The sequence below is a fragment of the Micropterus salmoides genome, unplaced genomic scaffold (genome assembly GCF_014851395.1).
Source record: "Micropterus salmoides isolate LMB-PRFRI ecotype aquatic unplaced genomic scaffold, ASM1485139v1 Ms_hic_scaffold_15, whole genome shotgun sequence".
Taxonomy (NCBI): Eukaryota; Metazoa; Chordata; class Actinopteri; order Centrarchiformes; family Centrarchidae; genus Micropterus; species Micropterus salmoides.
The window spans coordinates 23,130,898-23,155,985 of record NW_024040596.1 but is presented as its reverse complement, the minus strand read 5'-3'; the positions used below and the strand labels follow the sequence as shown (position 1 = coordinate 23,155,985).

Below are 25,088 nucleotides of genomic sequence, written 5' to 3'. Positions count from 1 at the left end.
ATACCATTGACCATCAGATCCTATTGCAGAGACTGGAACATTTCATTGGCATTAAAGGAACCGCTCTAAGCTGGTTTAAGTCCTATTTATCAGATTGATTTCAGTTTGTACATGTTAACGATGAGTCCTCCATGCATGCCAAAGTTAGTCATGGAGTTCCTCAAGGATCTGTCCTCGGACCAATCCTCTTCACTTTATATATGCTTCCTTTAGGCAATATTATCAGGAAATATTCCATAAGCTTTCATTGTTATGCAGATGATACTCAGTTATATCTATCGATCAAGCCAGATGAAACTCATCAGTTAGCTAAACTTCAAATGTGCCTTCAGGATGTTAAAACCTGGATGACCTGTAATTTTCTAATGTTAAACTCAGATAAAACTGAAGTTATAGTTCTGGGGCCTAAGCACCTCCGTGACGCATTATCTAAAGATATAGTTTCCCTTGATGGCATCGCTCTGGCCTCCAGCACCACTGTGAGGAATCTTGGAGTTATCTTTGATCAGGACATGTCGTTTAAGTCTCACATTAAGCAAATTTCAAGGACCGCCTTTTTTCACCTACGTAATATTGCGAAAATCAGGAACATCCTGTCTAAAAATGATGCAGAAAAACTAGTCCATGCATTTGTTACTTCTAGGCTGGATTACTGCAATTCTTTATTATCAGGCTGCTCGAAAAAGTCCATTAAGACTCTTCAGCTGATCCAGAATGCTGCACGTGTTCTGACAGGAACCAGGAAAAGAGATCACATTTCTCCTGTCTTAGCTTCTTTGCATTGGCTTCCAGTAAAATCCAGAATATAATTTAAAATCATTCCTCTCACATACAAAGCTCTTAATGGTCAGGCACCATCTTATCTTAAAGAGCTCATAGTACCTTTCTACCCCACCAGAGCACTGCGCTCCCAGAAAGCAGGGTTACTTGTGGTTCCTAGAGTCTCCAAAAGTAGACTAGGAGCCAGAGCGTTCAGCTATCAAGCTCCTCTCCTGTGGAACCAGGTTCCAGTTTGGGTTCAGGAGGCAGACACCATCTCCACATTTAAGAGTAGGCTTAAGACTTTCCTCCTTGATAAAGCTTATAGTTAGGGCTGGCTCAGGTGAGTCCTGAACCATCCCTTAGTTATGCTGCTTTAGGCCTAGACTGCCGGGGGATTTCCTATGATGCACTGAGCTCCTCTCTCCTCTACTTTCTCTCCCTCTGTATGCAACCTCATCCCATTATTGCATGTTACTAACACAACTTCTCCCCTTTCCGGTAGTCTTGTGCTTTCTCGTCCCTCTCCTCTCTCCTCCTATCACTTCCTGCAGGTTTTCTGGCTCTGGAGCTGTGGAGTCTGGATCTGTGGCTGCGGGTCACCTGCTGCCCCCGTGTTCCTGCTCGACACCCTCTGCTGCAACGACTATTGTTGCTAGTCTTATTGTTATTATTGTTATTATAATCATTAACATTACGACTGTTACCATTAACACTACTATAAATATCTGTACCATTTTTCATTTAGTCTATAGCAAATTTACTGTCTGTACCTCTGTGTGTATATTGTGTAGGCTGCCTCCCTCCCCTCTCTCTCTCCTTACATCCCTCTCTTTTTCTCTCTGTTCCTCTCCTGCTCCCCCCCCCCTCTCTCCCTCTCTCTCCTTCACCCCAACCGGTCGAGGCAGATGGCCGCCCACCCTGAGCCATGGTTCTGCTCGAGGTTTCTGCCTCTTAAAAGGAAGTTTTCCTTGCCTCTGTCGCCTAGTGCTTGCTCTTGGTGGGAACTGTTGGGCTTCTGTAAATAGCATCATAGAGTACGGTCTAGACCTGCTCTTTTATGAAAAGCGCTGTGAGATAACTGTTGTTGTGATTTGCCACTATATAAATAAAATTGAATTGAATTGAATTGAATTATTTAAGGCAGATAGAAGGAGAATTGAAGAGACAGCAAGATTATGACCGACTTGCTGAAGAAAATGTGCAAACATAAACAGAAGCAACAGTGGATGCATAGAGAGCAGAGAGACTTATCACAGCACCAATGTGCTCATCAAGCTCAAGCGTCACATGCAGCAAGCTGGCAGTGAGGGGTGGGAGCTGTTGAGGAGGTGCTATTTCAGACCTCCTGATGAAGACATCAGCAGTGATAATCACACCACATCCAAATGCAGATCTCAATCCAAGGCCACCACCATGCTTAAAAGATGTACAAAAACGGCTCCTTGGTACTGACCTCTGTACAGAATTACTACAATATATCCTTTTCTTATCTTATATCTCACATCTTTTTATGCTATGAATTACAGGGCTATAATACGAATATCATTCTATTGATTAAGTATTAAGAAAAGAAAAGAAGAAAAACAGACAATCCAACATGGGACATGGACATGCAAAGACAAACATTGAAATTAACAAGGTAGAAACTAAAAAAACTATAAATAGACTTAATAGTTAGGTAGTGATTTTGCCAATATCCTGCAAGCACAGCACCAAGGTGAATTCGTCAGGATAATGTTACCTGCTCCTGAGCGTGAAATGAAAAGCACACACTTGAGTTGGGCCCTGTGACTTGAACCCTGGCTAAAGGACTTGTACTATAAATCCATCAATCATCAAAGGTGGCTAAATCTACAGTGTGTACTTCAACACTACCATTATCAAACAGTGCTGAGTTGTAGTATGTTCACATTATCTACACATATAATGTAAGTGTAACTAGGACATCTTGGCATCTGAGGACTTCACCTTTGGCTGACTGGTACTGTAACTGTTGGTTCCCATGTGGGAGATCTGGCTTGAGGTCCAATTTTAATGTTAAAACTGCACCATGTAATAACACCAGTGTCTTACACACAGTGGAGTGGCTGCATGTATTTGTGACAGTTGTGTTGGTGCAGCACTGTTCCCTTTGAGCTCAGAAACAGACATGGTTGTCATGTTTACATAATGTTTGTTGTAAACTAACAGTCACAATAAGATTTGTCATTTTTTATTATAGTGGGAATAGACCTTTATAAGAATCAGTTGTAGCATTCGTTACGCACAAGCTGACCTTATTGGTGGCTCTGCAATACGACTCACACTGGCTGAATGCTAAATCAAACTAGTGGTTTAACCTTTTTCCTTTTATTTGTTTATTTTTATTTCTTCCTTCTTACTTGTCTCATGCTAAACATGTGTTTTAGAGTGTGAACAAAGACTGAAAACATATATATCAGAATGTTACTATATATGTGCTGAAATGAATACACATCACAGCAGTGTTTTTCACTCTGTCCAGTCTAGTTAGCTGTTACAGTGGAGATTTTGCCACTAAATAACACAAAATCTGTACTTCGCACTACACTACAGCTGAGTAATCACTACATTAGCAGAAACACTGGACGCCTGCCCCATGAGCAAGGGACAACTAGCTCGGTGCACATACTATCTGAGATCCAAAAGCTAATTACTGCTCATCATTGCTTTCTAGTGCAGGTACAGGGAATGCACTGTGTACAGTTGTTTGCAGTCTGTCATACTCACCAGGGTCAGGTACCAGTTATCAGCAATTAAATGAGACGAAGGACTGAAAGATGAGACTGAGCATGGCCGCTGCTACTACAGTTGCCAACAATGACATCAATATCTTTTATGATTCATTGGCCCCACAGTGTTTGTAACACACCTGTCTACACTCATTTATAACCTTCTTTGTTTGCCAGTCTGTCTGTCTTTATCTGTCCTTTAGTCCAAACCTGCCATTGTCTGTCAGTTTCTCCTGGATTCTATTTATACCTATAAAAAAGCACTATAAAAGCACTATAGGAATACAGTTAACACTGTGTTCTTCCAGTTAGTTCTGCCAGTTAGTCCACAATGAAACCTTTACCTATTGGCTTGAGCAGGCTACTACTGCATGCAGCAATAAGTGCCAAAGTATTACAAAACATGTAAAAACTATGATGTGGACCATGCTGCATGATGTAATGCTGTATACATTATAGTGCAATGACCATGAAATAGCACATGACTGAGTTATTGAATAATGACTTTCACTTCGATGTCATACAATCAAAGCGGTTCTTCCTGCAATCAGTATTCACCTTCAAAAGATTGAACATAAATGAACAAATAAATCAATACATAGCACACAGTTTAATCCCAATCTTCATCCTAAAGCCCTCAAGAATCACAGACGTACCTGGTAAGTGCCTAAGTGTGAGAGGCTATAAGGGTATAATGGTAAAATGGGACAGCACCGCACTTGGCACATATCACGTAACCTACACCAAAACAATTGAGTCTTTTTATTTTACACGAGGCACTAAAGAACTGCCTGATCTGAACGTATTCCAGGCTCCTGTCTGACAGATTTTCAAATAATCAAATTACTTGTTTTTAGCAGCAACATACACTTACATGTAAACTTCTTTTTTCTTGTAGTACTCCTTTCATATTTGTTTACCTTTTTATTAAATGTAGGCTTTCCCTGGTAACCCTTTGTTTAACTTCGCCACGCTATGAACTTAAAGCAATTCCTTTCCCTAAAGTTTCTAACTCCCCAGACCTGCCATCTTCAAGCTGTTTACCAAATACCCTCGGAATGTTCAGTATACTTCCCTTGTTCATTGTGAGGTCTTCCTGTCTGCCATGTTCCTAGTTGGTTGCTGGGTTTTTGCATTTCCATTACCTGGACTTCTATCTGCCTGCCTGCCTGCCTGCCTGTACCTACATGTAAGATAATTTTTGCAATTAATCAATGAACTGCGTCTGCCTGTTTCATTTGGGTCCAATCCCCATTGCCCCAGCAAACCCACCCTGACACAATGTGCAGACATTACTCTTGTTATCGGTGTTGTTTCCAGATCTTAACATCAAGCTGGGCCTTTTCTACTGGAAATATTGCATTTGATCAAGTTTGTTTGACACACTTACTATATTCCACAGCCTACTAATACAAAACCACCACAATATAATTGTCATGTTGACAGTGCAGCATTTTCTCTGACACATCTCCTGAATAGTGCAGTACACTGAATATCATGTTACTGTGTGTTCCAGAAATACTTTTCTGTGTAAACACTCATACTGGTCACACAGCAATCTAATATTCCAACTCTTTTTCTATCAGCCTTTACCTCCATAAAGGCTCTGTTTAGCACCATGAAATAAAACCAGAGGGGACATAACAGCTGACAACCTAAATAATAGCTTAAATGCACTGTGACAAAACTGTCACAGCTAAAAACAGATGTAGACTTTAACTTCTACAAAAAAAAAGATAAAAATAGGATTTGGAATTATTTGCGAGTAGGGCTCAAGCCAGAGAGAGGATCATACTATTCTTCTTAGTTACACTTACAATGCATTTTTAAGAAAACTGAAATTTGGCTCACTTCTACCGACAAAAACCCTCTGCAAATACCACCAAAAAGCGGCCAGAGTTGGCTACAGTAAGAATCCTTTTTCCAAAACTGGTCACACGTCCAACCCCTGGATGAGCAAAAATCCCAGTATAAACAATGTCCAACTATGTTTGACACACGCTCTGGTTTATTGATTTAAAAAGCCAGCGGGAAGAGATCAAATATGAATCCCAGAGAGAAACCAGCAGCTCTGCCTATTTTGCTACCAACAGGTAGACACCTAAATGTATGTATGTTATAAAATCTATTCTAACCATTTAATTGTGATGATCAAATTCAGCATTTTACAGAATCGTGACCTTGATTGATAAGAGTACACCTCTGTGTGTCTCTTTGTCCAAGTGGCCGTGGTGGATACAGCAAGTCACCACTCGAATGTCGAAGCGTGAAGCTCATGGAGGCATTCCATCTTGGACTACACTCGCGTGCTTGAATCTGGACCGTCAAGCCACATTAGTGAAGCCTGTAGCCATGAGATAGACAGCAGTAAGTGTGGAGTTGATCCCTGCTTTCAAATTGTTAGTCTCAATTTTTTTGTTTCAACTGTTACTGTGACCAAGTCTCAGCTCTTCAGGAGCAAAGAAAAACAGCCTCAGTCTTCAGAATGTATGATTTTGTTGTTTATTCAGTGTTTAAAAAGCATTTCCATCAGCCAAAGACTCGAAGAATTCTCAATGCATGAAGTACTTTATTGACTAAAAGACCTTAAATGTAAGCCCATACTTAATTCTCATAATATTGTTGGATCCACATGCTAGTCTAGTTTTGTCTTAAATGTTTATTTCTTTATGACAACTTTTAAAACATCTTGCAATCAGGTAGAGTTCTTTCTTTTTTATGCTTTTTGAGAATTTTGCAACAGTAATATTTACCTTTAAAATAACTATGGTTGATCAAACCTTAATCCTTTAAAAATACTGACTGATTTGTGTCAAGTAACAAATGTCAGCACCGAATGCTTGGTATAGATTTATATGTCTGATCTATCTGTGTAAGAGGAAGATCATCTTTAAAGTCATTCACAAACCCAAATAAATCATCTGTATCTATGAACTGCTCATTAAAATGTGGAGAGGCTCTGTGCTGTTACACCAGTACATCTCCAGTTCATCCGGTTGGGTGGATATGCTTTCCGTTTTGATGGATAGCCAGCTGGTGGACGTTTGGAGTCCAGCAGACTCAGCCAAGTAGGGTGAAAAACTGGGCCCCAGCACAAATGTTTACCTAACAGATGATGGCACAGTCTGTTGCCCCCATGGATGCTGCTACACACTCTGTTCAACACAACCCGTTAACAGCATCCGTTCACACAGGGCAGGGATGTACAGTACGGACAGATATGCCGTGTTAGAAACAGAGAAATGTCAGATTTTGCAAGCAAGCGAGTGAGTCTTTAAATAGCCAATAGAACTGTGGTCTAGTGTTGTAGTACTCGAGTCTTAAGACCACTTTTTGATGGTCTTGGTCTCGTCTCGGACTCGACCCCCTTTGTACTAGGTCTTGTCTCGGTCTCGGACATTGAGGACTCTGGATTTATTTCAAGACCAGTCAAGACCATAACTTTGGGAATATCAATAAATTGCTTTTGCATTTTCTGATTTGTTAACATCCTGACTTTGATTGGATGTAAATCTTATTGCTTCAAATGCAACCAATAACCCTAAAACGTGTTGTTACCGTTAACGACTGTCACCCCTCCCCGCGATGCTTACGTTGATTTCAGCTCTTAGTGTTTGTATGTGGGTGTTTTAATGGGAAAGTGGATCTTTCAGATTACTTTGAGAACTACCTATGATCTCGTTCCACATTTTATTGCGTGCCATGCAATGCAGGGAACTGGTCTTGATCTTGACTTGGTCTTGCCCTCCCTCGGTCTTGGTCTCGACTGCTCTCAGCCCCTAAAAGTCTTGGTCTTGTCTTGGTCTCAATAAACTCTGGTCTTGGTCTTGACTTGGTCTCGGTTTGGGCGGGCTTGACTACAACACTACTGTGGTTATAAACATTGCTCACATAAATATTAATTAATAAAGCAAATTTCAAAGACAATCAAAAATATATCTTTGCACAAGAGTGATGAAGATGATGACAACAGGATTGTATGATTAAAGGATTGCATCAAATAACTAATCAATCAAATAATTAGTATAACAAGTTTTATAATCTATTACCATAAAACTTAACAATAAATAGCTTTAATTTGCTTAAATCCCTGAACTCACCCTGCCTGTATTTGGGACAGGCCTTTAATTCCTTTACCATGCCAGTAAATTTGAATGAATAATACTTTGGTGCTCATTGCTTCTGTAAAATTAACTAAACGACTAAATTGTGGATAATCTAACTGATCTAACGATGTGTAGCATGTCCATATTGATAAAAGTTTAAACATTTATATTGGTTTGCCCAATCTAAGCAGCTTAGAAGTAGCTCAAGCAGGGGACCCGTTGGGCTTCAAGAGGTTTTATACATCCAAAAAACTTCTATAAAAACCAGAGCAGGCTTCTAATTGAGAACTGTGTTTATTTGTCAAAACATGTAGCCACACGAGGCCAGTAAAAGGGACAGGCACCTTATTAAAAATTTACGTTCCCCTGTTTTGTTTCATTCCATTATAAATTGAATGTATAGAGTTTTGGACAAAATAAGGCATTTGAAGATGTGAATTTGTGCTCCAGGAAATTGTGTTTAATTGATTCAAAAAATGATTCATCAGAGAAGACATCAATCACTTGTTGAGGCTCTAGATGTGACGACTTCCCCAGTCTGCCTGCCTGTATGTCTTCTGTTTTGCAGATTCTGGGTGTAGCTTGTAGGTAGAGCTGGGAGGGTCCAGTGCGTCTACCTGCCCATCTGGGTTGGGCTTCCTAGAGGGCATAAAAGGGCTGCCTTTCTAGAAATCACTCTCTCTGCTGGCCTGCTGCTTCAACCCCAGCCTTTGTTCCTTTGTTTAATTTGCTGCACCCACCAACATGCATTACACTTCATTCTCACTCATCCACACACTTCTGACATGACTGATGTTCCTCATATCTACCCACGCCATCAACTTAGTTAAGTTGTTTGTTAGTTTGAGTTAAATAAACCACTTTTGTTCCTATTATCTGTGTGAGGCCTCCCTTTTTGTTGCCAGCCTTGAGCCAGGCAGTAACATAGATTACAGAAATACATTTATGTTATGAATGTTATTAATCTTTACAAGAACAAAAGAAAAACTCTTACACCAACACTATGAACTATCTATCCTTTATCAGAAACCTGATAAATAACTGTGATAAATGAAAGTAAAAAAATTATAATTTTAAAACATGTGGAAGCAGCCGTAAAAACTGCACACAGTGCATGTGCAGGTACACATGCACACAGACAATGGGGTAAAGCTCATGGGAGCAGGAAACATGCTTACAAAGGACTGCTTGACATTAGGACTAAGCCATGATTTATTGCTTTGAATTCTGCCCTGTTCATCAATTTCTTCTCGAGCAATAGCATCTTCTTTTTATACAACCAACTCATCCGCTTTCATAGCAGAACAGCTGTTTTGCGTGATTGCATTCTTTATTGCAATCAGCTGTTTCCATGACACAATGAGGGAGACAGAGGTGTGGTATGTTCATGGTAAACTCTGTATTATCATAGACAGATTTTATTTGACAATCTTAAAATGCACATAATACTGCTTCACTTGAAGACAGTTTTCAAATACACTTATAAACTGTCAAGGAATAAATTACACAATAAAGCCCATAGGCTTATTTCCACTGTGACCCTTATGACTTGGTAAATAGTATTCTTACTGTGTGGATGTGCCCTGTATGCCCGCCAATAGTGAGTAAATGACATGCTTGACAGATGGCAGTGACATACAGTTAGTTTATTATTGTGGAGTTTGCCTTTCAACCTGCCAATCAAATGCAGGGAAAGAAAGTATATGATCTGTTTGTACCCAAATAGCAACATCCAATGTAAAAAATAAAAATATTGTTAAGACAAATAAAGCCTATTACATGAATTCAGTGAAAAAATAATACAATTGCATATCTATAATTTAATGAAAATAAATGGCAAAATGTGCAAAAGAGGATTTGTACTGCAGTAAGTCTTTGAAATCAACCTGCCAGGCTGGACGGAAAGGATTAATGCCTTTGTCCAGGGCTTCCAGGCGCCTCTGCTAATGATCCATTCAGAGCCATGGGAGTCATTCCTTGATACAAATAACTGTTATTTACTGCCTCATTACAAATTAAATCTATAACTGGAGGACTGGAGGGAAAGGAAAATAAAAGTCCCACACCGCTGGCCACTACAGACCGAGCACCTGTTTTACATTTCACTATTCGAAAAAATGAATGGAAACAGAAGATAAATTTTTTTGCTACTAATGATTATTTTCATCAGAAAGTTTTCCATTATTGTTTTAGATTTGTTTATAAAATCTGAAAATTAGCAAATAATGCTGATCCCTAGTCTCCAGATCCCAAGACGACATCTTCAATGACCACCAGTTAAAAGCCCAAAGATGTTCTTTTTATTAACTAATTTTAGCTATAATCATTTCAGCACTGATCTCAAAAACGACCAAACAGATTTGAGTGAAATTTAGTAGAAGGTTAGACAATTGGACAAAAAAGAGCTCACTAGGTTTTGGTGCCATTAACCATTGGCATTTATAAAGTAAATTGCATTTTGAGTGCACAACTCCCAAACTGTGGGTCATAGAGGGAAAAATCTGCTTTTTTTTAGCTCCTTGCTTCAATATATATATTTCCGTTGAGGCAATGCTTGTTAATATCTAAAAGGATTGTTAAAGTATTATTAAATATTATTAGTAGTATTAAATATTTTTGAAAAACACCTTTTCAACACACTGTGCATTTTCATAAATTTTACCAAATTTAGTAAAAGTATTTGAATGAGTCAGAAATTTTTCTAGGTGTGGCCTATTTGACATTAACTGCCATAACTCTTAAGCAAATTGTGTATGTTCAACCAAATTGTCATGACAGGTGTGGAAGGTATTCAGAGCATGAGGGAATTTGAAGCATTCCCAAAGTTACTATCATGTACACAGACACACGCAACAACTCCAACCCACCAACCAACCTCTTCCCCTCTTTTCTTTCTGTCTCCTGTCTCTAACCACACAAACATACACACACTGTCTTGTGTCACTATCTTTGTGGGAATGCTATTGACATAATGCATTCCCCTTACCCTAACCTCAACCATAACTTTGACCTAACCGTAAAACCACGTTTTAACCAAGTTTTTGTTTCCACAAAGCTGTCGAAACCCACAGGTATTGTGGTATCCTGGTTTTTGGACCTCATGAATATAGTAAAACCAGCCCACACACACACTGACAATGAGTTGTTGGTGAAGTTATTATCTATCTCTGGCAAGTGCACAGTCTGGAGTCCATCGTGCCACACTCAAGTCTTATCTGTGCAGACGCCAAAGCTTGTTCTGTTCTCCCATCTCCATCCTTCTTCCTGCCCTGACCCCCACGCCTATCAGACCCAAGCTAAAAGGCTAAAAGCATTCTCTTCATTATGTCCACCACCAACAAGGTTGGAGAAGAAACATACTTGTAGACTGGCTTTAAAATTACTGAGCCCACATAAGGGACTGAGGTTTACTTACAGTACTTTATTCATAATGTTTAAAGGGCTCTAGTTGGTGTACACAATTTTGTCTTCAGACTGAAATAACTTTTAATCATCCTTGCAATATTAATAATCGGCCACTGCAGCTGGTTTACTAGGCTCTGCTTTTCTAAAAGTGAGTCATACATTCCTGTATATGTGTAAAATTGTGGTAAGTGGGTTACTTCAGTCCTGTAAGAGGGGAAGGATCTCTTCAATGCAATGATTAAAATAAAAATACTCAGCAATAACATTGGCCGTCACAGAACACATCAACTCAGTGGACAGTAACATCAAGTTCACACGAGACGATGTCAGGCACAGCAGTTTGGCCTTCTTGGACTGTGCTATACACATTGTAGAGGACAGGAACCTCCACACTGCAGTATACAGAAAACCCACACACACAGACCAATACTTACCATTTGACTCTCACCACCCACTGGACCACAAGCTAGGAGTTATCAGGACCCTTGCACCACTGAGCTGATAACATACCAACAAGCGCCCAAGCCCAAGATAAGGAACACAAACACCTGAAGGATGCACTTAAAGCTTGTGGATATCAAATCTGGACCTTTGTAAAAACAGCCACAAGATCAAAGAAGAACACCAAGAGAAAATGCACTAACAGTGTGATTCCATACTTGTCTGGGTTATCCCAAAAACTCGAAACCCGAAAGACTGCACACCCAAACACACAAAAAAGCAATCTAGTGTAAGCTGTTCAATGCAGTGAGGCGTGCACATGTACATGTCAATTGGGGAAACTAAACAGCTACTACACAAACACATGGCTCAAGACAGAAGGGCCAACTCCTCAGGTCAAGACTCAGCAGAGTACATTTAAAGGATACTCTTTTGAGGACAACAATGTTCATAATCTGGACAGGGAGCACATATGGTTTGAAAGAGGAGTGAAATAAGCCATTGACACCAGAGCAGAGAAACCATCTCTCAACCTGGGAGGAGCTCTGTGACACCACTTATCCCCCACTTACAATGCTGTCCTTTCGTCCCTTCCCAGGAGACTGAACAAAAAATCACACTTCCTAATGTGACACTGCCAACGATGCTCATTCAGACTTAGCCTCAGGTGAATCCAATGACTATAATGACTATCGTATCGTTAACAGCCAGGAGCACTAACAAATAAGTGGTATCCATCACCTTGATAACGCCCCCACAGAGGTTAAATAGCTGGGACTCCTAGTCAATTAGATCTGAAGAAGCTTCTTGGATGAGAGGCAAAACGTCTTCAAGTATCTTCAACCAAGTCCAGTTGCCCTTGTTTTTAACCTTCCTTGAATAACTATGGCGGAGAATTTTCCCAGAAAAATGTCCCTGAGCAGCTTATAACACATTCAAGAGAAATCAGCTGGAAATGAGACACACAAGAGAGCCTGGAGGTCATTACAGGTTGAAAATGCAACTAATCTATTTGTTTCCCTGTCTGTTTCTTTAAAAGTCCCTGGACAAAGTCTCACTTCCGAAAAATCTAGACACCCACAAGCTAATGACAAATGCTGATAGCGAACCACAAGGAGAGTAAGAGCCTCAAAAGTGTCTTCTGTAGTGCTGCCAGTACCGTCCTAAACATAGTACAGAGTGGAATACAGCAGCAATGATTGTTTATGAACATGTCTGGATTCAATGGAAGCCGTGACAGAGGATCAAAGAAGACCCACACACCTGGTGTGTCGACAGAAATGTGACTGGAGTCTTTGTTTGATTGAAATTGGAAAAAGTCAATCCAAAAGATTACATGTAACCTGTATTTAAATTAGTAGTACTGAATGGTTCCAGTTACACAGTCTCTTAATAGGCTGGATGAGACAGTCTCTGTTAGATAGTAGGATTTTACAGAGAAGCCATTTCCTGAACAGTTTGAGGTGGAAGCAAATAGTCTCCAGCCTCATCAGTTATTCAGACCCATAATAATGGGACAATATGATAACAAACAACAGGAAACAGATGGTATTTCTAGATTGTGCTGTACTATCAAGGACATACAGAGTAACACATTCTGAGGAGGTTATTTTGGGGAACCAGATATGTGGATATGCATGTGGTCAGCTTTAAGGAGCTTTATGGAGCTTTATAGCGAGTTTCAGCTCATTATTTAGCTTTCCAGCCCGTACTTCACAGTTTTGGTCCACTCTCACCGCTCTCATAGGATCATTTTTGGCTGCAGCAGGCAGCTATTTTCAGGGGCACAGCTCTAAAAAACAATTGCAAAATACCTGCTCAGCACCAAACAGCACACAGACACAGTAAGCTAGTTATTACTATCTTATTATAACTAGTTATTGGACACAGTGGGGAATTTAACAGCTAAAGAGCCAGATATTTTCCCCAGGAGTTGGTAGAGACCAAAAACAAAAGAGAATATGATACGAATATGAATATTTGGCATAAATTCGCCAGGTGGACAGAAACATGGATCCACATGATAGAGAAAATTTTTTTATAATTGCTGAATGTGTAAAAAGCAAATGTTTGCCAACAAGTTCACCATATCAACTTAAAAGTGAGGATATGTCAATGTTGTGTTCACAAGTTCCACCGCTCCTAAGTGGCCAAAAAAAAGTACAAAGATTAAACAGTTGGGCATGACACAAACCTAAACCACACAATCCTCTGATAAATATGATAGATATCATTAAATACAAATATTTTAAATGGAAATTTGGAGTGGTAAAAAAAAACAGCAAACCAGCAACTCCTCCCACTGCAGAACTTCTGTCAGTCCAAAAGTATGTGGACACCGCTGTCTATCAGTCTACCTGTTCTGGGGCTTTCCTCTTTTAACATGAAAAGGCCCCCATGCACAAAGCCAGGTCAATAAAGAAATGTTTTTCCCAGTTTGATGTAGAAGAACTTTAATTGGCATGTACAGTGCCATTGCCTCAACCCCATACTACTCCTTTTGGGAATAACTGCAGCTCCCACATTGAGCCAGCCTTATCACCTAACATCAGTGTTGGACCTCACTAATGTTCTTGTGGCTGCATGGGAGCAGATTCCTGAAGCCAGGTCCCAAAATAAGATGGAAATCCTGAAACCAGAACAATGGGCCCTGTTAAAGCGGTCTTTTTGGGTCTGAGATGTTGAACAATCATATACAGGTGCAATGTATTTCTGTACACATACTTCTGGCCATGTAGTGTTCTTTTTAGTTCCTTAGATAAGATAAACCAATATATAAAAACTAGACTAGAGAGATGAACATTGGCTAATTCTTCAAGACACAAAAACGCTTTTTTTTTTTCCCCCGAAGATAAAACCGTGGTAATACTGTGGATAGGACAGAATGTGTGAAAAACTCCTCCACATTCAATCTTAAAAAGGCAGCCAGGATGTCAGGTGGAGTTACAGAAAGGTGTTGACAGATTCTGGCTCAGTGGGATTCCCTCTGCCCCTCTACCCAGCAGCAGCTCCTACATTTATTTCCTGTAAGCATTTTTCCTCTGCTCTGACACATTTGTATCCATGGATTCCCACTCTGCCCGTCAACAATAATGTTGGCCTCTCTGTGTCAAAGGCAGTGGGTAGGCCTATCTCACCTCTGTGTGGTAAATGAGAATTTATACTTAATGACAAGGGAATGTGACGTTTATCATGCATGCATTCACGGCTTTTGTGAAAGACGTCACATTTGGATGCTTCAGCACATCAGTATGATACAGATGGCCATTGTGTGTGATCATTGCTGTCAGTCTTTTCAGTATTCCTGATGTAGTGATGGGTGAGATGAAGGAAGAGACAGACCGACAAGTGGGAAAGATACAAATCAAGCCACAAAGGAAGACAAGATCACATACAGTAGACATGCTCAGATACAAATACCCACAATGCTCATAAACAGAGATTTACAGCATCCATATGGAGAGATGGTGAAGAAACACTGTTCGTTCCACACAGGAAGAGAACAGTCATCTGGCTGGCACTATCAGTGAGAAAACTGTACACTTGGTTGATTGAGGGGAGACACGCTCTCTCAAATACACACATGCCAACACACACACTTCTGCACACCCTTCCCCCAACCTCTCCCAACTCCCCCGAGAAGAGTGTGCGCTCAGCCCGCTCAAGTCTCAGCGCAATCTGTGGGTGTTTATGAAGGGATCAACCCGCCCCGAGACAACAAAGAAGCATGGTTTACAAGTGTCAGACGCCACTCCACTCACCGCCTCCGAGTCTTCAAATCCATGTAGGTACAAGTTATCGTACATGGAGGAGTGAGATTCCAAAAAGCAGCTCTTCGGCGCAAAATAAGACAGAAGCTATAAAGGATCAACCTGTTCCAGAGAGGATGGATGATGAGGAGAGGGGAGTGACAGAGCCCACCAGCAGCCTCCTTCTCCACATGAAGGTAGATCACAGAGCAACTAGACCACGCCAGAGCAGCAGATACAAAAAAAAAAAAGGTGGAGCCCTGTGTTTTCCTGATGCAGAATTGGATGTTATTGCCCCCGAGCCGAGCAAGTGTTGGTTCCCATTATAAGGCAGCCTGGTTGTCCCCAGAGGCAGAGCCGACCTGGCATTTCATCTGCCTTCCAAGCTCAGATCACACAAGCCAATCCCTTCCTCTAGTACTGGTTGATGACAGAGGTGGGATGTAGCCTGCCGATTGGCTGGTGGAGGCTCCAGTCAATATACTGAATACAATACTGAAAAAGGAAGAGGCAGAGAGGGAGGTCTGCAGCCAGAGAGCGATGTTAACCATCAAACTGTGTGTCATCTGCGCATGGATGTGTTTGAGGTAATCTCTTATCCTGAACACCCATTTGCAAAGATTGATATATAATTTACACGGGCAGAGTCACAGCTGTTTGATTATACTGACCTGACCTGATGCTACTGAGCCGCTTCTCTGTTACAACAAGTGTTCATCATGTCTTTACAGCTTTGTGAACGCACTGGGGCCATAAAATCAATTTATAAATGTCTGTTACAGGGAAAATGATCAAATCAGTCAAAAAGAGAAATAGAGTTTGACATAAGGCTACTATGGTAAGGCATTTAATCAAACATAATGGAAAGCTAATTCAAATCAAATGCTGTAATAGCTGTCTAGATATAAATTTCAAATTAGTATCATACTAATATGTATTATTTCCCTGCATGTTCATACACTATTTCTATAACTTTAGCTATGCAGGGGAAATACTTAAAAAAATAATCAATTACATCAATTGCAGATCTATTTTGTTTTATTATTCAATCCATGTGAAACTGCAAGAGATTTCGACTCAGCTGCTTCCTTGACAAAGTAGAGCTACAGCGCCCTCTCCTGACAAACTGTGTTACAGCACATGCACCTGCTCCTATCAGATGATGCATCTTCATCATAACCTGCCACAGCTTTCTTTTTTCTTCCTCTTAACAAGCACCTCTCAAAACACATAATGGCTTCATAATCATATATCGGATATTCTTGTGGAGGAACAGCTGTGACACATCAAAGAGGTCCTAAGTGCTACTTTTTCATCAGAGACTGACCTGTGTCTGTGGTCCTCAGCAGCTCTCACACCTCTCAGGCCTATGAAAGTCAGCCACAAAAATCAAGGACAAGCCTTTAACAATAAGTGCTGCAACACTGAGTTTCATGTTCCAACTGACAAAAGTAATGTAGGTGCATGAAGTAAGGCAAAGATAGTTTTTTTTGAGAGCGTTAGTTAAATAAGGAAGGAGAGAGAGAGAGCGAGAGCATGTTATGAGTAAATACTCTCGGAGGAGGTAGGTCTTCAATTGAATTTTGAAGACTGAGAGGGACTATACTGACAGGTTGGCAGGATAATTCAATTCATATACCTTTAATAACCACATAGTTATGCTGTTTGAATTTGTTACCAGTACAACATGTAACACAATCGACCACAAGCCAAACTTAACAAAGAACACAACACTCAGCATTTAGTTTGACACATAGCTAAAGATATTCAGCTCTATTGGCGTTCGAGAGCACAGAGGTTCAGCTTGGACCTCAGGAAACCAGAGCACAAAAATGTGTTTGACTGTTTTATTTATTCATCATTTTGTGGGGACAAACGTGTCCACAGGTTTAAACTCTGATTTTGTGATTAAGACTTGGTTTTAGGGTTAGGTTTGGAATCATGACTAGGTTTAATGTTAGGGTTAGTGTGACATGAAGTGGTTATCATAAGGTTAGGACAAGCCACAAGGCGACGAATATATATATATATACACAAGTCCTCATGAGTTCAGTGCTATAAGTAGTAGCTGAAACAATTAATTGATTCATCGAACAATCAATTTGTCAACCAAAAGAAAATTAATTGACAACAATTTTGATAATCGATTTGTTGGTTTTGCACTGTTTGTCAGACAAAACAAGCATTTTTCACTATTGTTTTTTATTTTCTCGATTAAAATCCACTTATAATCATTAGTTGCAGCCCAAGTTTGTATGCGTGATTGTGCCAGTGTGAGCAGTGGCCAGGCCCCATCAATAATTCCCAAAATAAAGGCTGCTGAGTTGAGACAAGTGACCTACATAAGAGGGATTAGGAGTGCAAAGAAGCCCCTTCCCTATCACTTTTTAGGCTGAAAGGTGAAAAATTTGGTTAAAGAGATGTTTCTGTTTTATGCATTTTGATTCAAAAATTAAATTTAATTAATTAATTTAAAGAGAAAGCTATGGCTTCAAAAGCTTTGCCATCCCTAAATGACACTTTTTTCAAATCTGCCGGCTTTATATTGATATATATGGGCTGGGACTTCAATTCAGACTTTTTAAAAGAGGTGCTGATGAGGTCTTGGGTTCACAGCTGCATTTCTGCTACAACTAAAAAGTAAATTCCTCGTCTCAGCTGACAAGACTATCAAAACATTTAACTGCTGGTTCATTAAAGTACAACATTCAATTTGCAGTTTGCATTGCAACCAGTTTCTCACAACAACATGCTGTGTGGACATTTGTAGTTCTAACAAAATATGTTCTATAGATCCTACCTTTAAAAATTGAAGTCTTATTATATACTGCATTTCATTAGCTCTGTGCCCGTACTCTGCAGAATGACAATAAAGTTGAATCTAGTCTAATTTCAAAAAATGTATTTTCAAACTTAGATCAGTGAACCTTGTTGGGGAAACAAAATGTACCATGTCTAAAAAAAGCACTTCCAGCATCTCTTTCCCTGCAGGTTTTTTTACTTCTACATGGGGGGACTGTATTTAACAATACAACTCTGTTGAACTAGTTGCCTTACCAGGCTAAGCTACATCTAAATCATACAATGTCTCTGTGTAATACTGTTGCACACATAAAACTGGATGTCCATGGTTGTAGCAGCCTTCCATTTTACATGACTGTAAATATCAACATTATTGGCAGGAAAAGTGATCCTGATCAGGAATAATTTTCCTTTTTGGTTAGCTTGAAGATCTATGTCTCTTTCTGGTCCAACAACAGGACAAAAAGTGTTTTCTTTACCTGTGCCGTCAGTTACTGAAATTGTTGTCTTTTCTTTTCATGTTGTTAACAGAGATTGACCTCAATAAGAACTGGCCTAGCTTCCCCTCCTGACTGTTCTTCTGCTTTGTTACAGATTGATTTCTTTTCATAACACTTCATGGAATTTTGAGTTGAGTCGACATTGTTTACATGCACATACTGTCTTTCTTTTCTCTTCTTTTAGTGGCACATTGCTCAGTACCTCAACCAACTGTTACCGCCCTCTCTTGTCTGGTAGAAATGTATGTGAAATTAGGACTCTCATTATATATGATATATTATATATGCTATTTTTAAGACTCCACAAGACAGGCTGGTGATACTTTTTTTTACCAAGCATATGCCAAAACAAGTGACCATGATGCAAGCAGCATTATACATAGTGGTTGCACATAAGGGCCAAATCATGCCTGGCCAACACTGGGATGTCTACTTTAAGAATTTCTGCTTTTTCACAATGTAAACATGACACACAAAGAGGTTACTGGACTGTTAATGTTCAGACCACAGCAGAAAAAGTATTTTTTTTTAGTCTGGCGCTGACCTTATTTCACATGGCTTACTGATATACTGCCTCCCACCATTCATGGGATTAACTGCATCATGCAGACAGGTAGAGTTCATTTCTGAGAACATGCACGACCAATGCCCTGACACAGGATATGTGAGCTAGCCATGATGTGCATACAAAAGTACTGCATATTAGCTATCTAAGTAAACAAATGTCAAATAATATGGGACCAGAGCAGAGGTCCTCTGTGCCAGTCCAATGCTGCAGCTCTGGATTATTCCTGAGAGCAAACATCTGCAGAGCTTTGGCATCCTCTTATCACGGAGCTCAGAGGTTGGGCACGATATTGTTCAGGCACCCACTCACCGACCATGCAGAGAAAACATCTGTCCATGCAGGCAGTGCATGTAGATGTTCAGCACACCATCTGGGAGGATCAGCTTTCTAGCAGCAGCTCCCTGTATCAGATCTGCCCAGCATATCATGTGGTGACTCATACCGATCAACAGTATCTCCTTGAACACATTCTGTCCCTCTCCTGTGAAATCAACCGAACTTGGGGAACATGCTCACATTTTAAAACAATTACTTAAAGGAATTTTCTGTTTGAACATTTCTCCCTTTTTAATCGTTTTCTCTTTCTTATTTCCTTTCCCCTTAAATGGACTAATCTGTATGAGGACATGCCACAGAGAGTTCACCAGGCTCATCCTCCCTTAACCCTAACACACTGCAGTGAATTGACCCTACAGAAAAAAACACTTAAAGCTCATGACAACATATTAGCTTATTTCTCTGAGTGCTGGGCTCCTACATGTCTGCCAAAGTAAACAGAGATTTTCTGTATTTGTGCTTTTGCCTGTGCTCTTCTCACTGGTTTGAGGTGGGTGAAGTGAGCTTGGCAATCTTTGAATCACGATCTGATGACAGTTGTGTGGTTGTTTGCTTATGTTGCCAACACAGTCAATCAAATCTGATCAAGCCACACCCACACACTCCTGATGAATCATATTAAATGAGCTTTTGAGTGTTAGACTCTTTTAATTTAAAACTCTAACTTTAAATTCTTGTTCAGTTAGTCATGAATATTAAATATTAACAGAGAAATACTGGAGATATGAAATCAAGTTGACAGGGGATTTAACACGCACTTGAAATGCAACACATTACCTAATTTTGCTCTCAAAGTCAATTCCCCATTCAAAAATAAAATAAACAAATTGATATAATCAACCCTTTTGTCAAGGCTTTTGTCATGTGCCATAAAAACAAGATTTCAAAGCACTGAACAGGGATAAGCATGAAGAATTGAGATTCCAACAGGACTTCTGAAGTCTGAAGGACTGAGATGTTGAAATGCTCTGGAGAGGAGGAAAAGGTAAATTAATCGGATATAACTTAATTTTTTTAAAGGCTGCATTCTTCTTAGCTTTCTCTTTTTTCATCTGAGCATTTACTGTAAAAAGAAATCGTACTTTCTGGTGAAAAGGAGGGGGAGGTACTGTTTCCTGCGAATCAACCTCTTCTGGGCTTGACCCCTGTTGTTGAAGGGCAGCTGTTACTATGGATACACGAGGGAATCAAAGAGAGCCCACTGCTCCTCTTCTCACCTGATGACGATCACACCGGTGATGACACAAATCACAGCGGGGGTGTTAAGGAGCGTTTAATGAGCAATAGATTTCATGTTTACATTTCTCTGTCCTTCTGTCTTACTTAATTATTCTGTTTCTTCTCCTTTTTATCCGTTCTTTGATTCTTTCTTTTTACTTTTCTCATATTTGTTTCGGTTTAGCTTGTTTTTCCTCCTTCCTGTGAGCCACATAATTTCTCCATGCCAACTTCATGCAGTGGGCATTCAGTGATTATGGGAGATATCAACAGGTTTAACATACAGTGCATCAACTGGCACGTTAGTTATCAAAATACTCATCTGGTGTTATGCTCTGTTGTTAAACTGTCTATGCTGAACCAGTTTAGTTGCAATGCAAAGAAAATGTCAAAGTCTAGGGTGAGTATCTTCTGTATTATGAATTACAGAACAGACTTAATACCGGAAACCCATTTGAATTTGTTTTACAGTGGCACATATAAAGGAGGCAGCAGCGACTGCATTCAAACAGCCCTGTCTAACCCCGTCCTGATGAATTATACATGGCTGATGGACGCCTCATGAGCAGCTGAGCAGGCTGAATTCCCAGGCTCACACAAATGAAGGTAATTGATTCCCTAAACTACTGCAGAGGCCAAAGGCTCTAGTCTTGGCAACAAATCGTCTGATGTCATAATCCTTTTGTTCACTTTTAACTTAACGTTAGAATTGAACTTGTGTGAGTGAAAGTTGAGGAATGAACAATTTGATGGATTGAGGTCAGCAACCAGCAGCGGTGCACTGGTGTCAGACCACTCACTTTCTCAAGTCTCTCAAAAAAGATGGAGAGGAATTTCAACAGGAGTTTCTTCAAACAACAAATCCCCAAATGTGATTTCATTCACTGTAAGTGCTGGGATTGATATCACACATCAGAAAGTTCTCATCACAGACTGTCACAGAATTTTTTCAAGTAGTTTCACCCAGATTTTATGTTTAAATACATGAAAAGGTTGTGTTGATATATGGGTGCTACTACTTCAGCTCAAGCTAAATGCTAACATTACATTTACCATACATGTTTGAACAATTGGACGTTAACATGCTGACATTTATTTGGCATGTAACATTTAACATCGTAACATGTGTAAAGTTAGCAAGCAATATTTAGCATGATTGAAAATGGTCAATATTTCATTGTATTGCAGATAGGGATGCAGCAGTTTACCATGGTATGAAACTTGACGGTTATCATGACATGTACATTTGCTTATCAGGATGGAAAGTCTCACCTTTTGTATTAATTTTCAAATGAGAGACTTTTTACACATACTTCCATTTAAAAAAAACATTTCAAGTTTTGTCAGGACATAATGTTTTGTGAAATTACAAGAAAGCATTTGTTCAACCCCCAAAAACAACTTCTGTTTTAAGAGTCACTGTAACTGATAATAATTGTGTAACACAGTGATACTGTGAAACTGGGATATTTTCTGAGACGGTTATCATACCATTAAAATGTAATAGATGCAGATGAAGAATCTTGCATATGTATTTCCTAAACAAATAAGAATGTGACTTAGGCAGTGACCAGCTAAGCTTAGTGGTACTAAATGAAGAGCTTTATTGGAGGCTATAGATACTGTACTCATTATGTTAAAAATTCCAGTTATGGTAATGAGCCCTGCTGGCGTAGTAAAGTATCCTACCTGTCTGAGGATGAAGCTGGTGGAGGTGGTGCTGCCGTCTGACCTCTTCAGTCGGCTGCGTCTGGAGTAAGTCCCTCTGTTAGCCTGGTGAGGACAAAGCACACACGCACAAACAAAATTCTCTTTTTCATTTTCTGTATTTGTGAATCTGTTATTGTTATCTTCCCTATATTTATCCCTTACTCTCTTCCACACTAACTCAAGGACACCTTCCCTCCAGCAGCCCCATTAAAAACAGCGTCTTATCCCCTGGGGTTTTACGGGGGTCTGGCTCTTTCCAGCTGCCACTTGTCCTCTGTGATGGCCTGATTATATGAAGTCCGTCTTTTACTGCTTTATTAATCACTGCCATACCAAAAACCATCATACATTTGTTTTACATGAGCATTGCTAAGCTGCACAGATTCACATTGTGTGACCCACTTTCATTTCTAGCCAATTTGTTTAAGTGCTTGAGGAGCAAGTGAGGTAACACTTCCTCCACAGATACAAGAGAGTGTGAAAAATGGCCAAGACGACGTTCTCATATTGTTTGTTTTGTCTGACCAACAGTCCAAATCCCAAAGATATTCAGTTGACAAAACACTCCCAACTCAAAGTCCACATACTTGCTTTTTCTGGAGCTTTCGACTGCGTCACACGGGCCGTTCTCTTAAGCAGACTGAACGTGCTCAGTTGCCATGGAGCTGTATGTTCAAACTTTCTATGATTTTACTTTCATATTAGACAAAAGCAGCAAATACATTTGAGAAGCTAGGACAAGGTAATGTTCAGCATTTATTGTGGCTTAAGTGATTATTAAAATACAGTAGTTAATTAGTACAGTAATTCATTTTCTAGTAAACAAATAATCTATTCATTAGCTAACTGTTACAGCTCTACAATCATCAGCATTCAATTATCATTTGTTAGTTAGTCCTTCAAATGCTGCCCGCGTTCTCTTGCAATTTTCAGACCCTCCACATACCATCTGTCTGTACAATGCATTTATCTCAGTAGCTTTTGTTAGCTCATTTTCCTCTATTATAACAAACTGCATGTACACTATAGTGTATATTCACTGTGCAACTGACTTCATTTAATATATGCAGCCAAGCACAATACGGTGTTTTACCATATAGTACTGTCATTGTGCAGTATATCCAGTATATATTTATCTATCTCATTTGTTTCATGATTGATGTGATGTTGCTGCTGTGAAGCTGCATTTTCCCTTTGGGATTGGCAAATTACTCAACAATCTATTAGGAATACATGCAGAGTTTTGTCATTTAATCAATAAGTCAATCAAAAGTTCAGTTAATCTGCAAAAATTTTGAGTTTTATCAATAAAGAAAAGCCTTACTGCATCTTCTGTGAGATGATACAAGCATGTAGACCATCAGAGATTTCGCCATACCTTTTATTCTGTGGTTAACAACCCCATTAATGTTTCATGTTATATTAGGTCTTTGTGGACAATACTGCATATCAATAAGCAGGTCTGATTTTTAGCTATACCAGATCTTTATATGATCAGTCATTGCACCAATGAGATAACATATCTTGATCTGTCCATAGTGCTTATTTAATCCATCAGATTTGTCTGAATGTATTTATGGTACTGATGCAGTAGAGATACACATTACGGCCCTGTTCAGTATAAACTCTGTGCACAGTGCTAGAAATCTATTTCTTCTGTGGGAAAGTGACTTGAAGTTGGACCACCTCCTGCATCATGAGTGGAGTTTCATCAGAAAATGCTTAATAATTAAAAACCCAATTTCATTTCTTTTTTAATTTTCATCATACTGCAGCACCTGTGCCACTGTTTGATTAATGGCACCTCAGGGGCTCATCAGGAACGATGAAAAATGTAGCTTCAGTTAACAGAGAGCAGTAGGCTACTACACTTAGTTTGTCTGCAGAAAAATCTATTTCCAATGTTGTTGTTATTAGGAGTGTAAAAATTGTTCTCTTATAACAATAGGCTATATTATTTTCCTATCAATGTTATTATTAATAATATTTGTGTGGGATATTTGTATCCGTTCGTATAATTCATTGAAATAATTGTAAGATATGACAAAACAAGAGAAGAAGAGGCTCCATGATTTCACGCGATTGTTCTTACCTGAAACGCGGGCTTCTGCAGCCCGTCTCCTATCCCGTGTCGGGTGTAGATGTGCCGGGACATCTCAGCCAGTTCGTCGGTCCAGGGCGGAGGCTGCCGCTCCGTGCCGCTCCACTGGAACTGCTGCTGCTCCGGTGGCGGACAGTGGACCGCCGGATCCAGTTTTGCTCCGGTTCTGCTTCACAACACCTAAGAGAAAACACTTGTACTGTACTACGGCCGCTCGACTCTGAGGTTGTGTCCCACTCTACACGGATGTAGCCCATGTATAAGTGCGACCAGATACTGACCCTCCCCTCCAATCCCAGCACACAGAGCTTCTGTAGTGCTGCGTTCAACGACGACGCAGAAATTCTAAATAGCATTTCAACTTGAGATACTAATAGGACAAACACAATTTTGTTCTCATTTTTCTTTTGTCTATTTTCTCATTTTCTTTTACAATGTCCATCTTCATTGCTCCATATTCCACATCCCATCTTTATGACTTTTTTTTGTGCAGGCTAAATTATTTATGGAGGCAAATCAGATTTATATAAGTTGTGAACTCAATCCAATTATTCTAACCCAATAAAACATTTGCATACACCAAAGATGAATTTGGTTAAGCTAACATTAGTAGCCTAACCCTGCATGAAATCAAAGATGT

The 25,088-nt window shown here is 39.7% G+C and overlaps 1 protein-coding gene across 3 annotated transcripts in view; it reads right to left on the bottom strand.

Annotated features, from left to right (window-relative positions):
- Positions 1–24,722, bottom strand: part of cacnb4a (calcium channel, voltage-dependent, beta 4a subunit) — a 37,244-nt gene extending 12,522 nt beyond the window's left edge. The window contains exons 1-2 of one of the 3 annotated variants that reach the window (XM_038721097.1): positions 24,440–24,722; positions 22,327–22,410 (exon numbers count right to left, since the gene is read on the bottom strand). In XM_038721097.1, coding sequence (XP_038577025.1) covers positions 22,327–22,410; positions 24,440–24,502 — 147 coding nt within the window. In that variant the 5' untranslated portion in view covers positions 24,503–24,722. Of the gene's footprint in view, positions 1–15,225; positions 15,623–22,326; positions 22,411–24,439 lie in introns of those variants that run through there. The other 2 variants (XM_038721095.1, XM_038721098.1) reach the window with 2 other exon arrangements.
- Between the last annotated feature and the right edge of the window lie 366 nt (positions 24,723–25,088).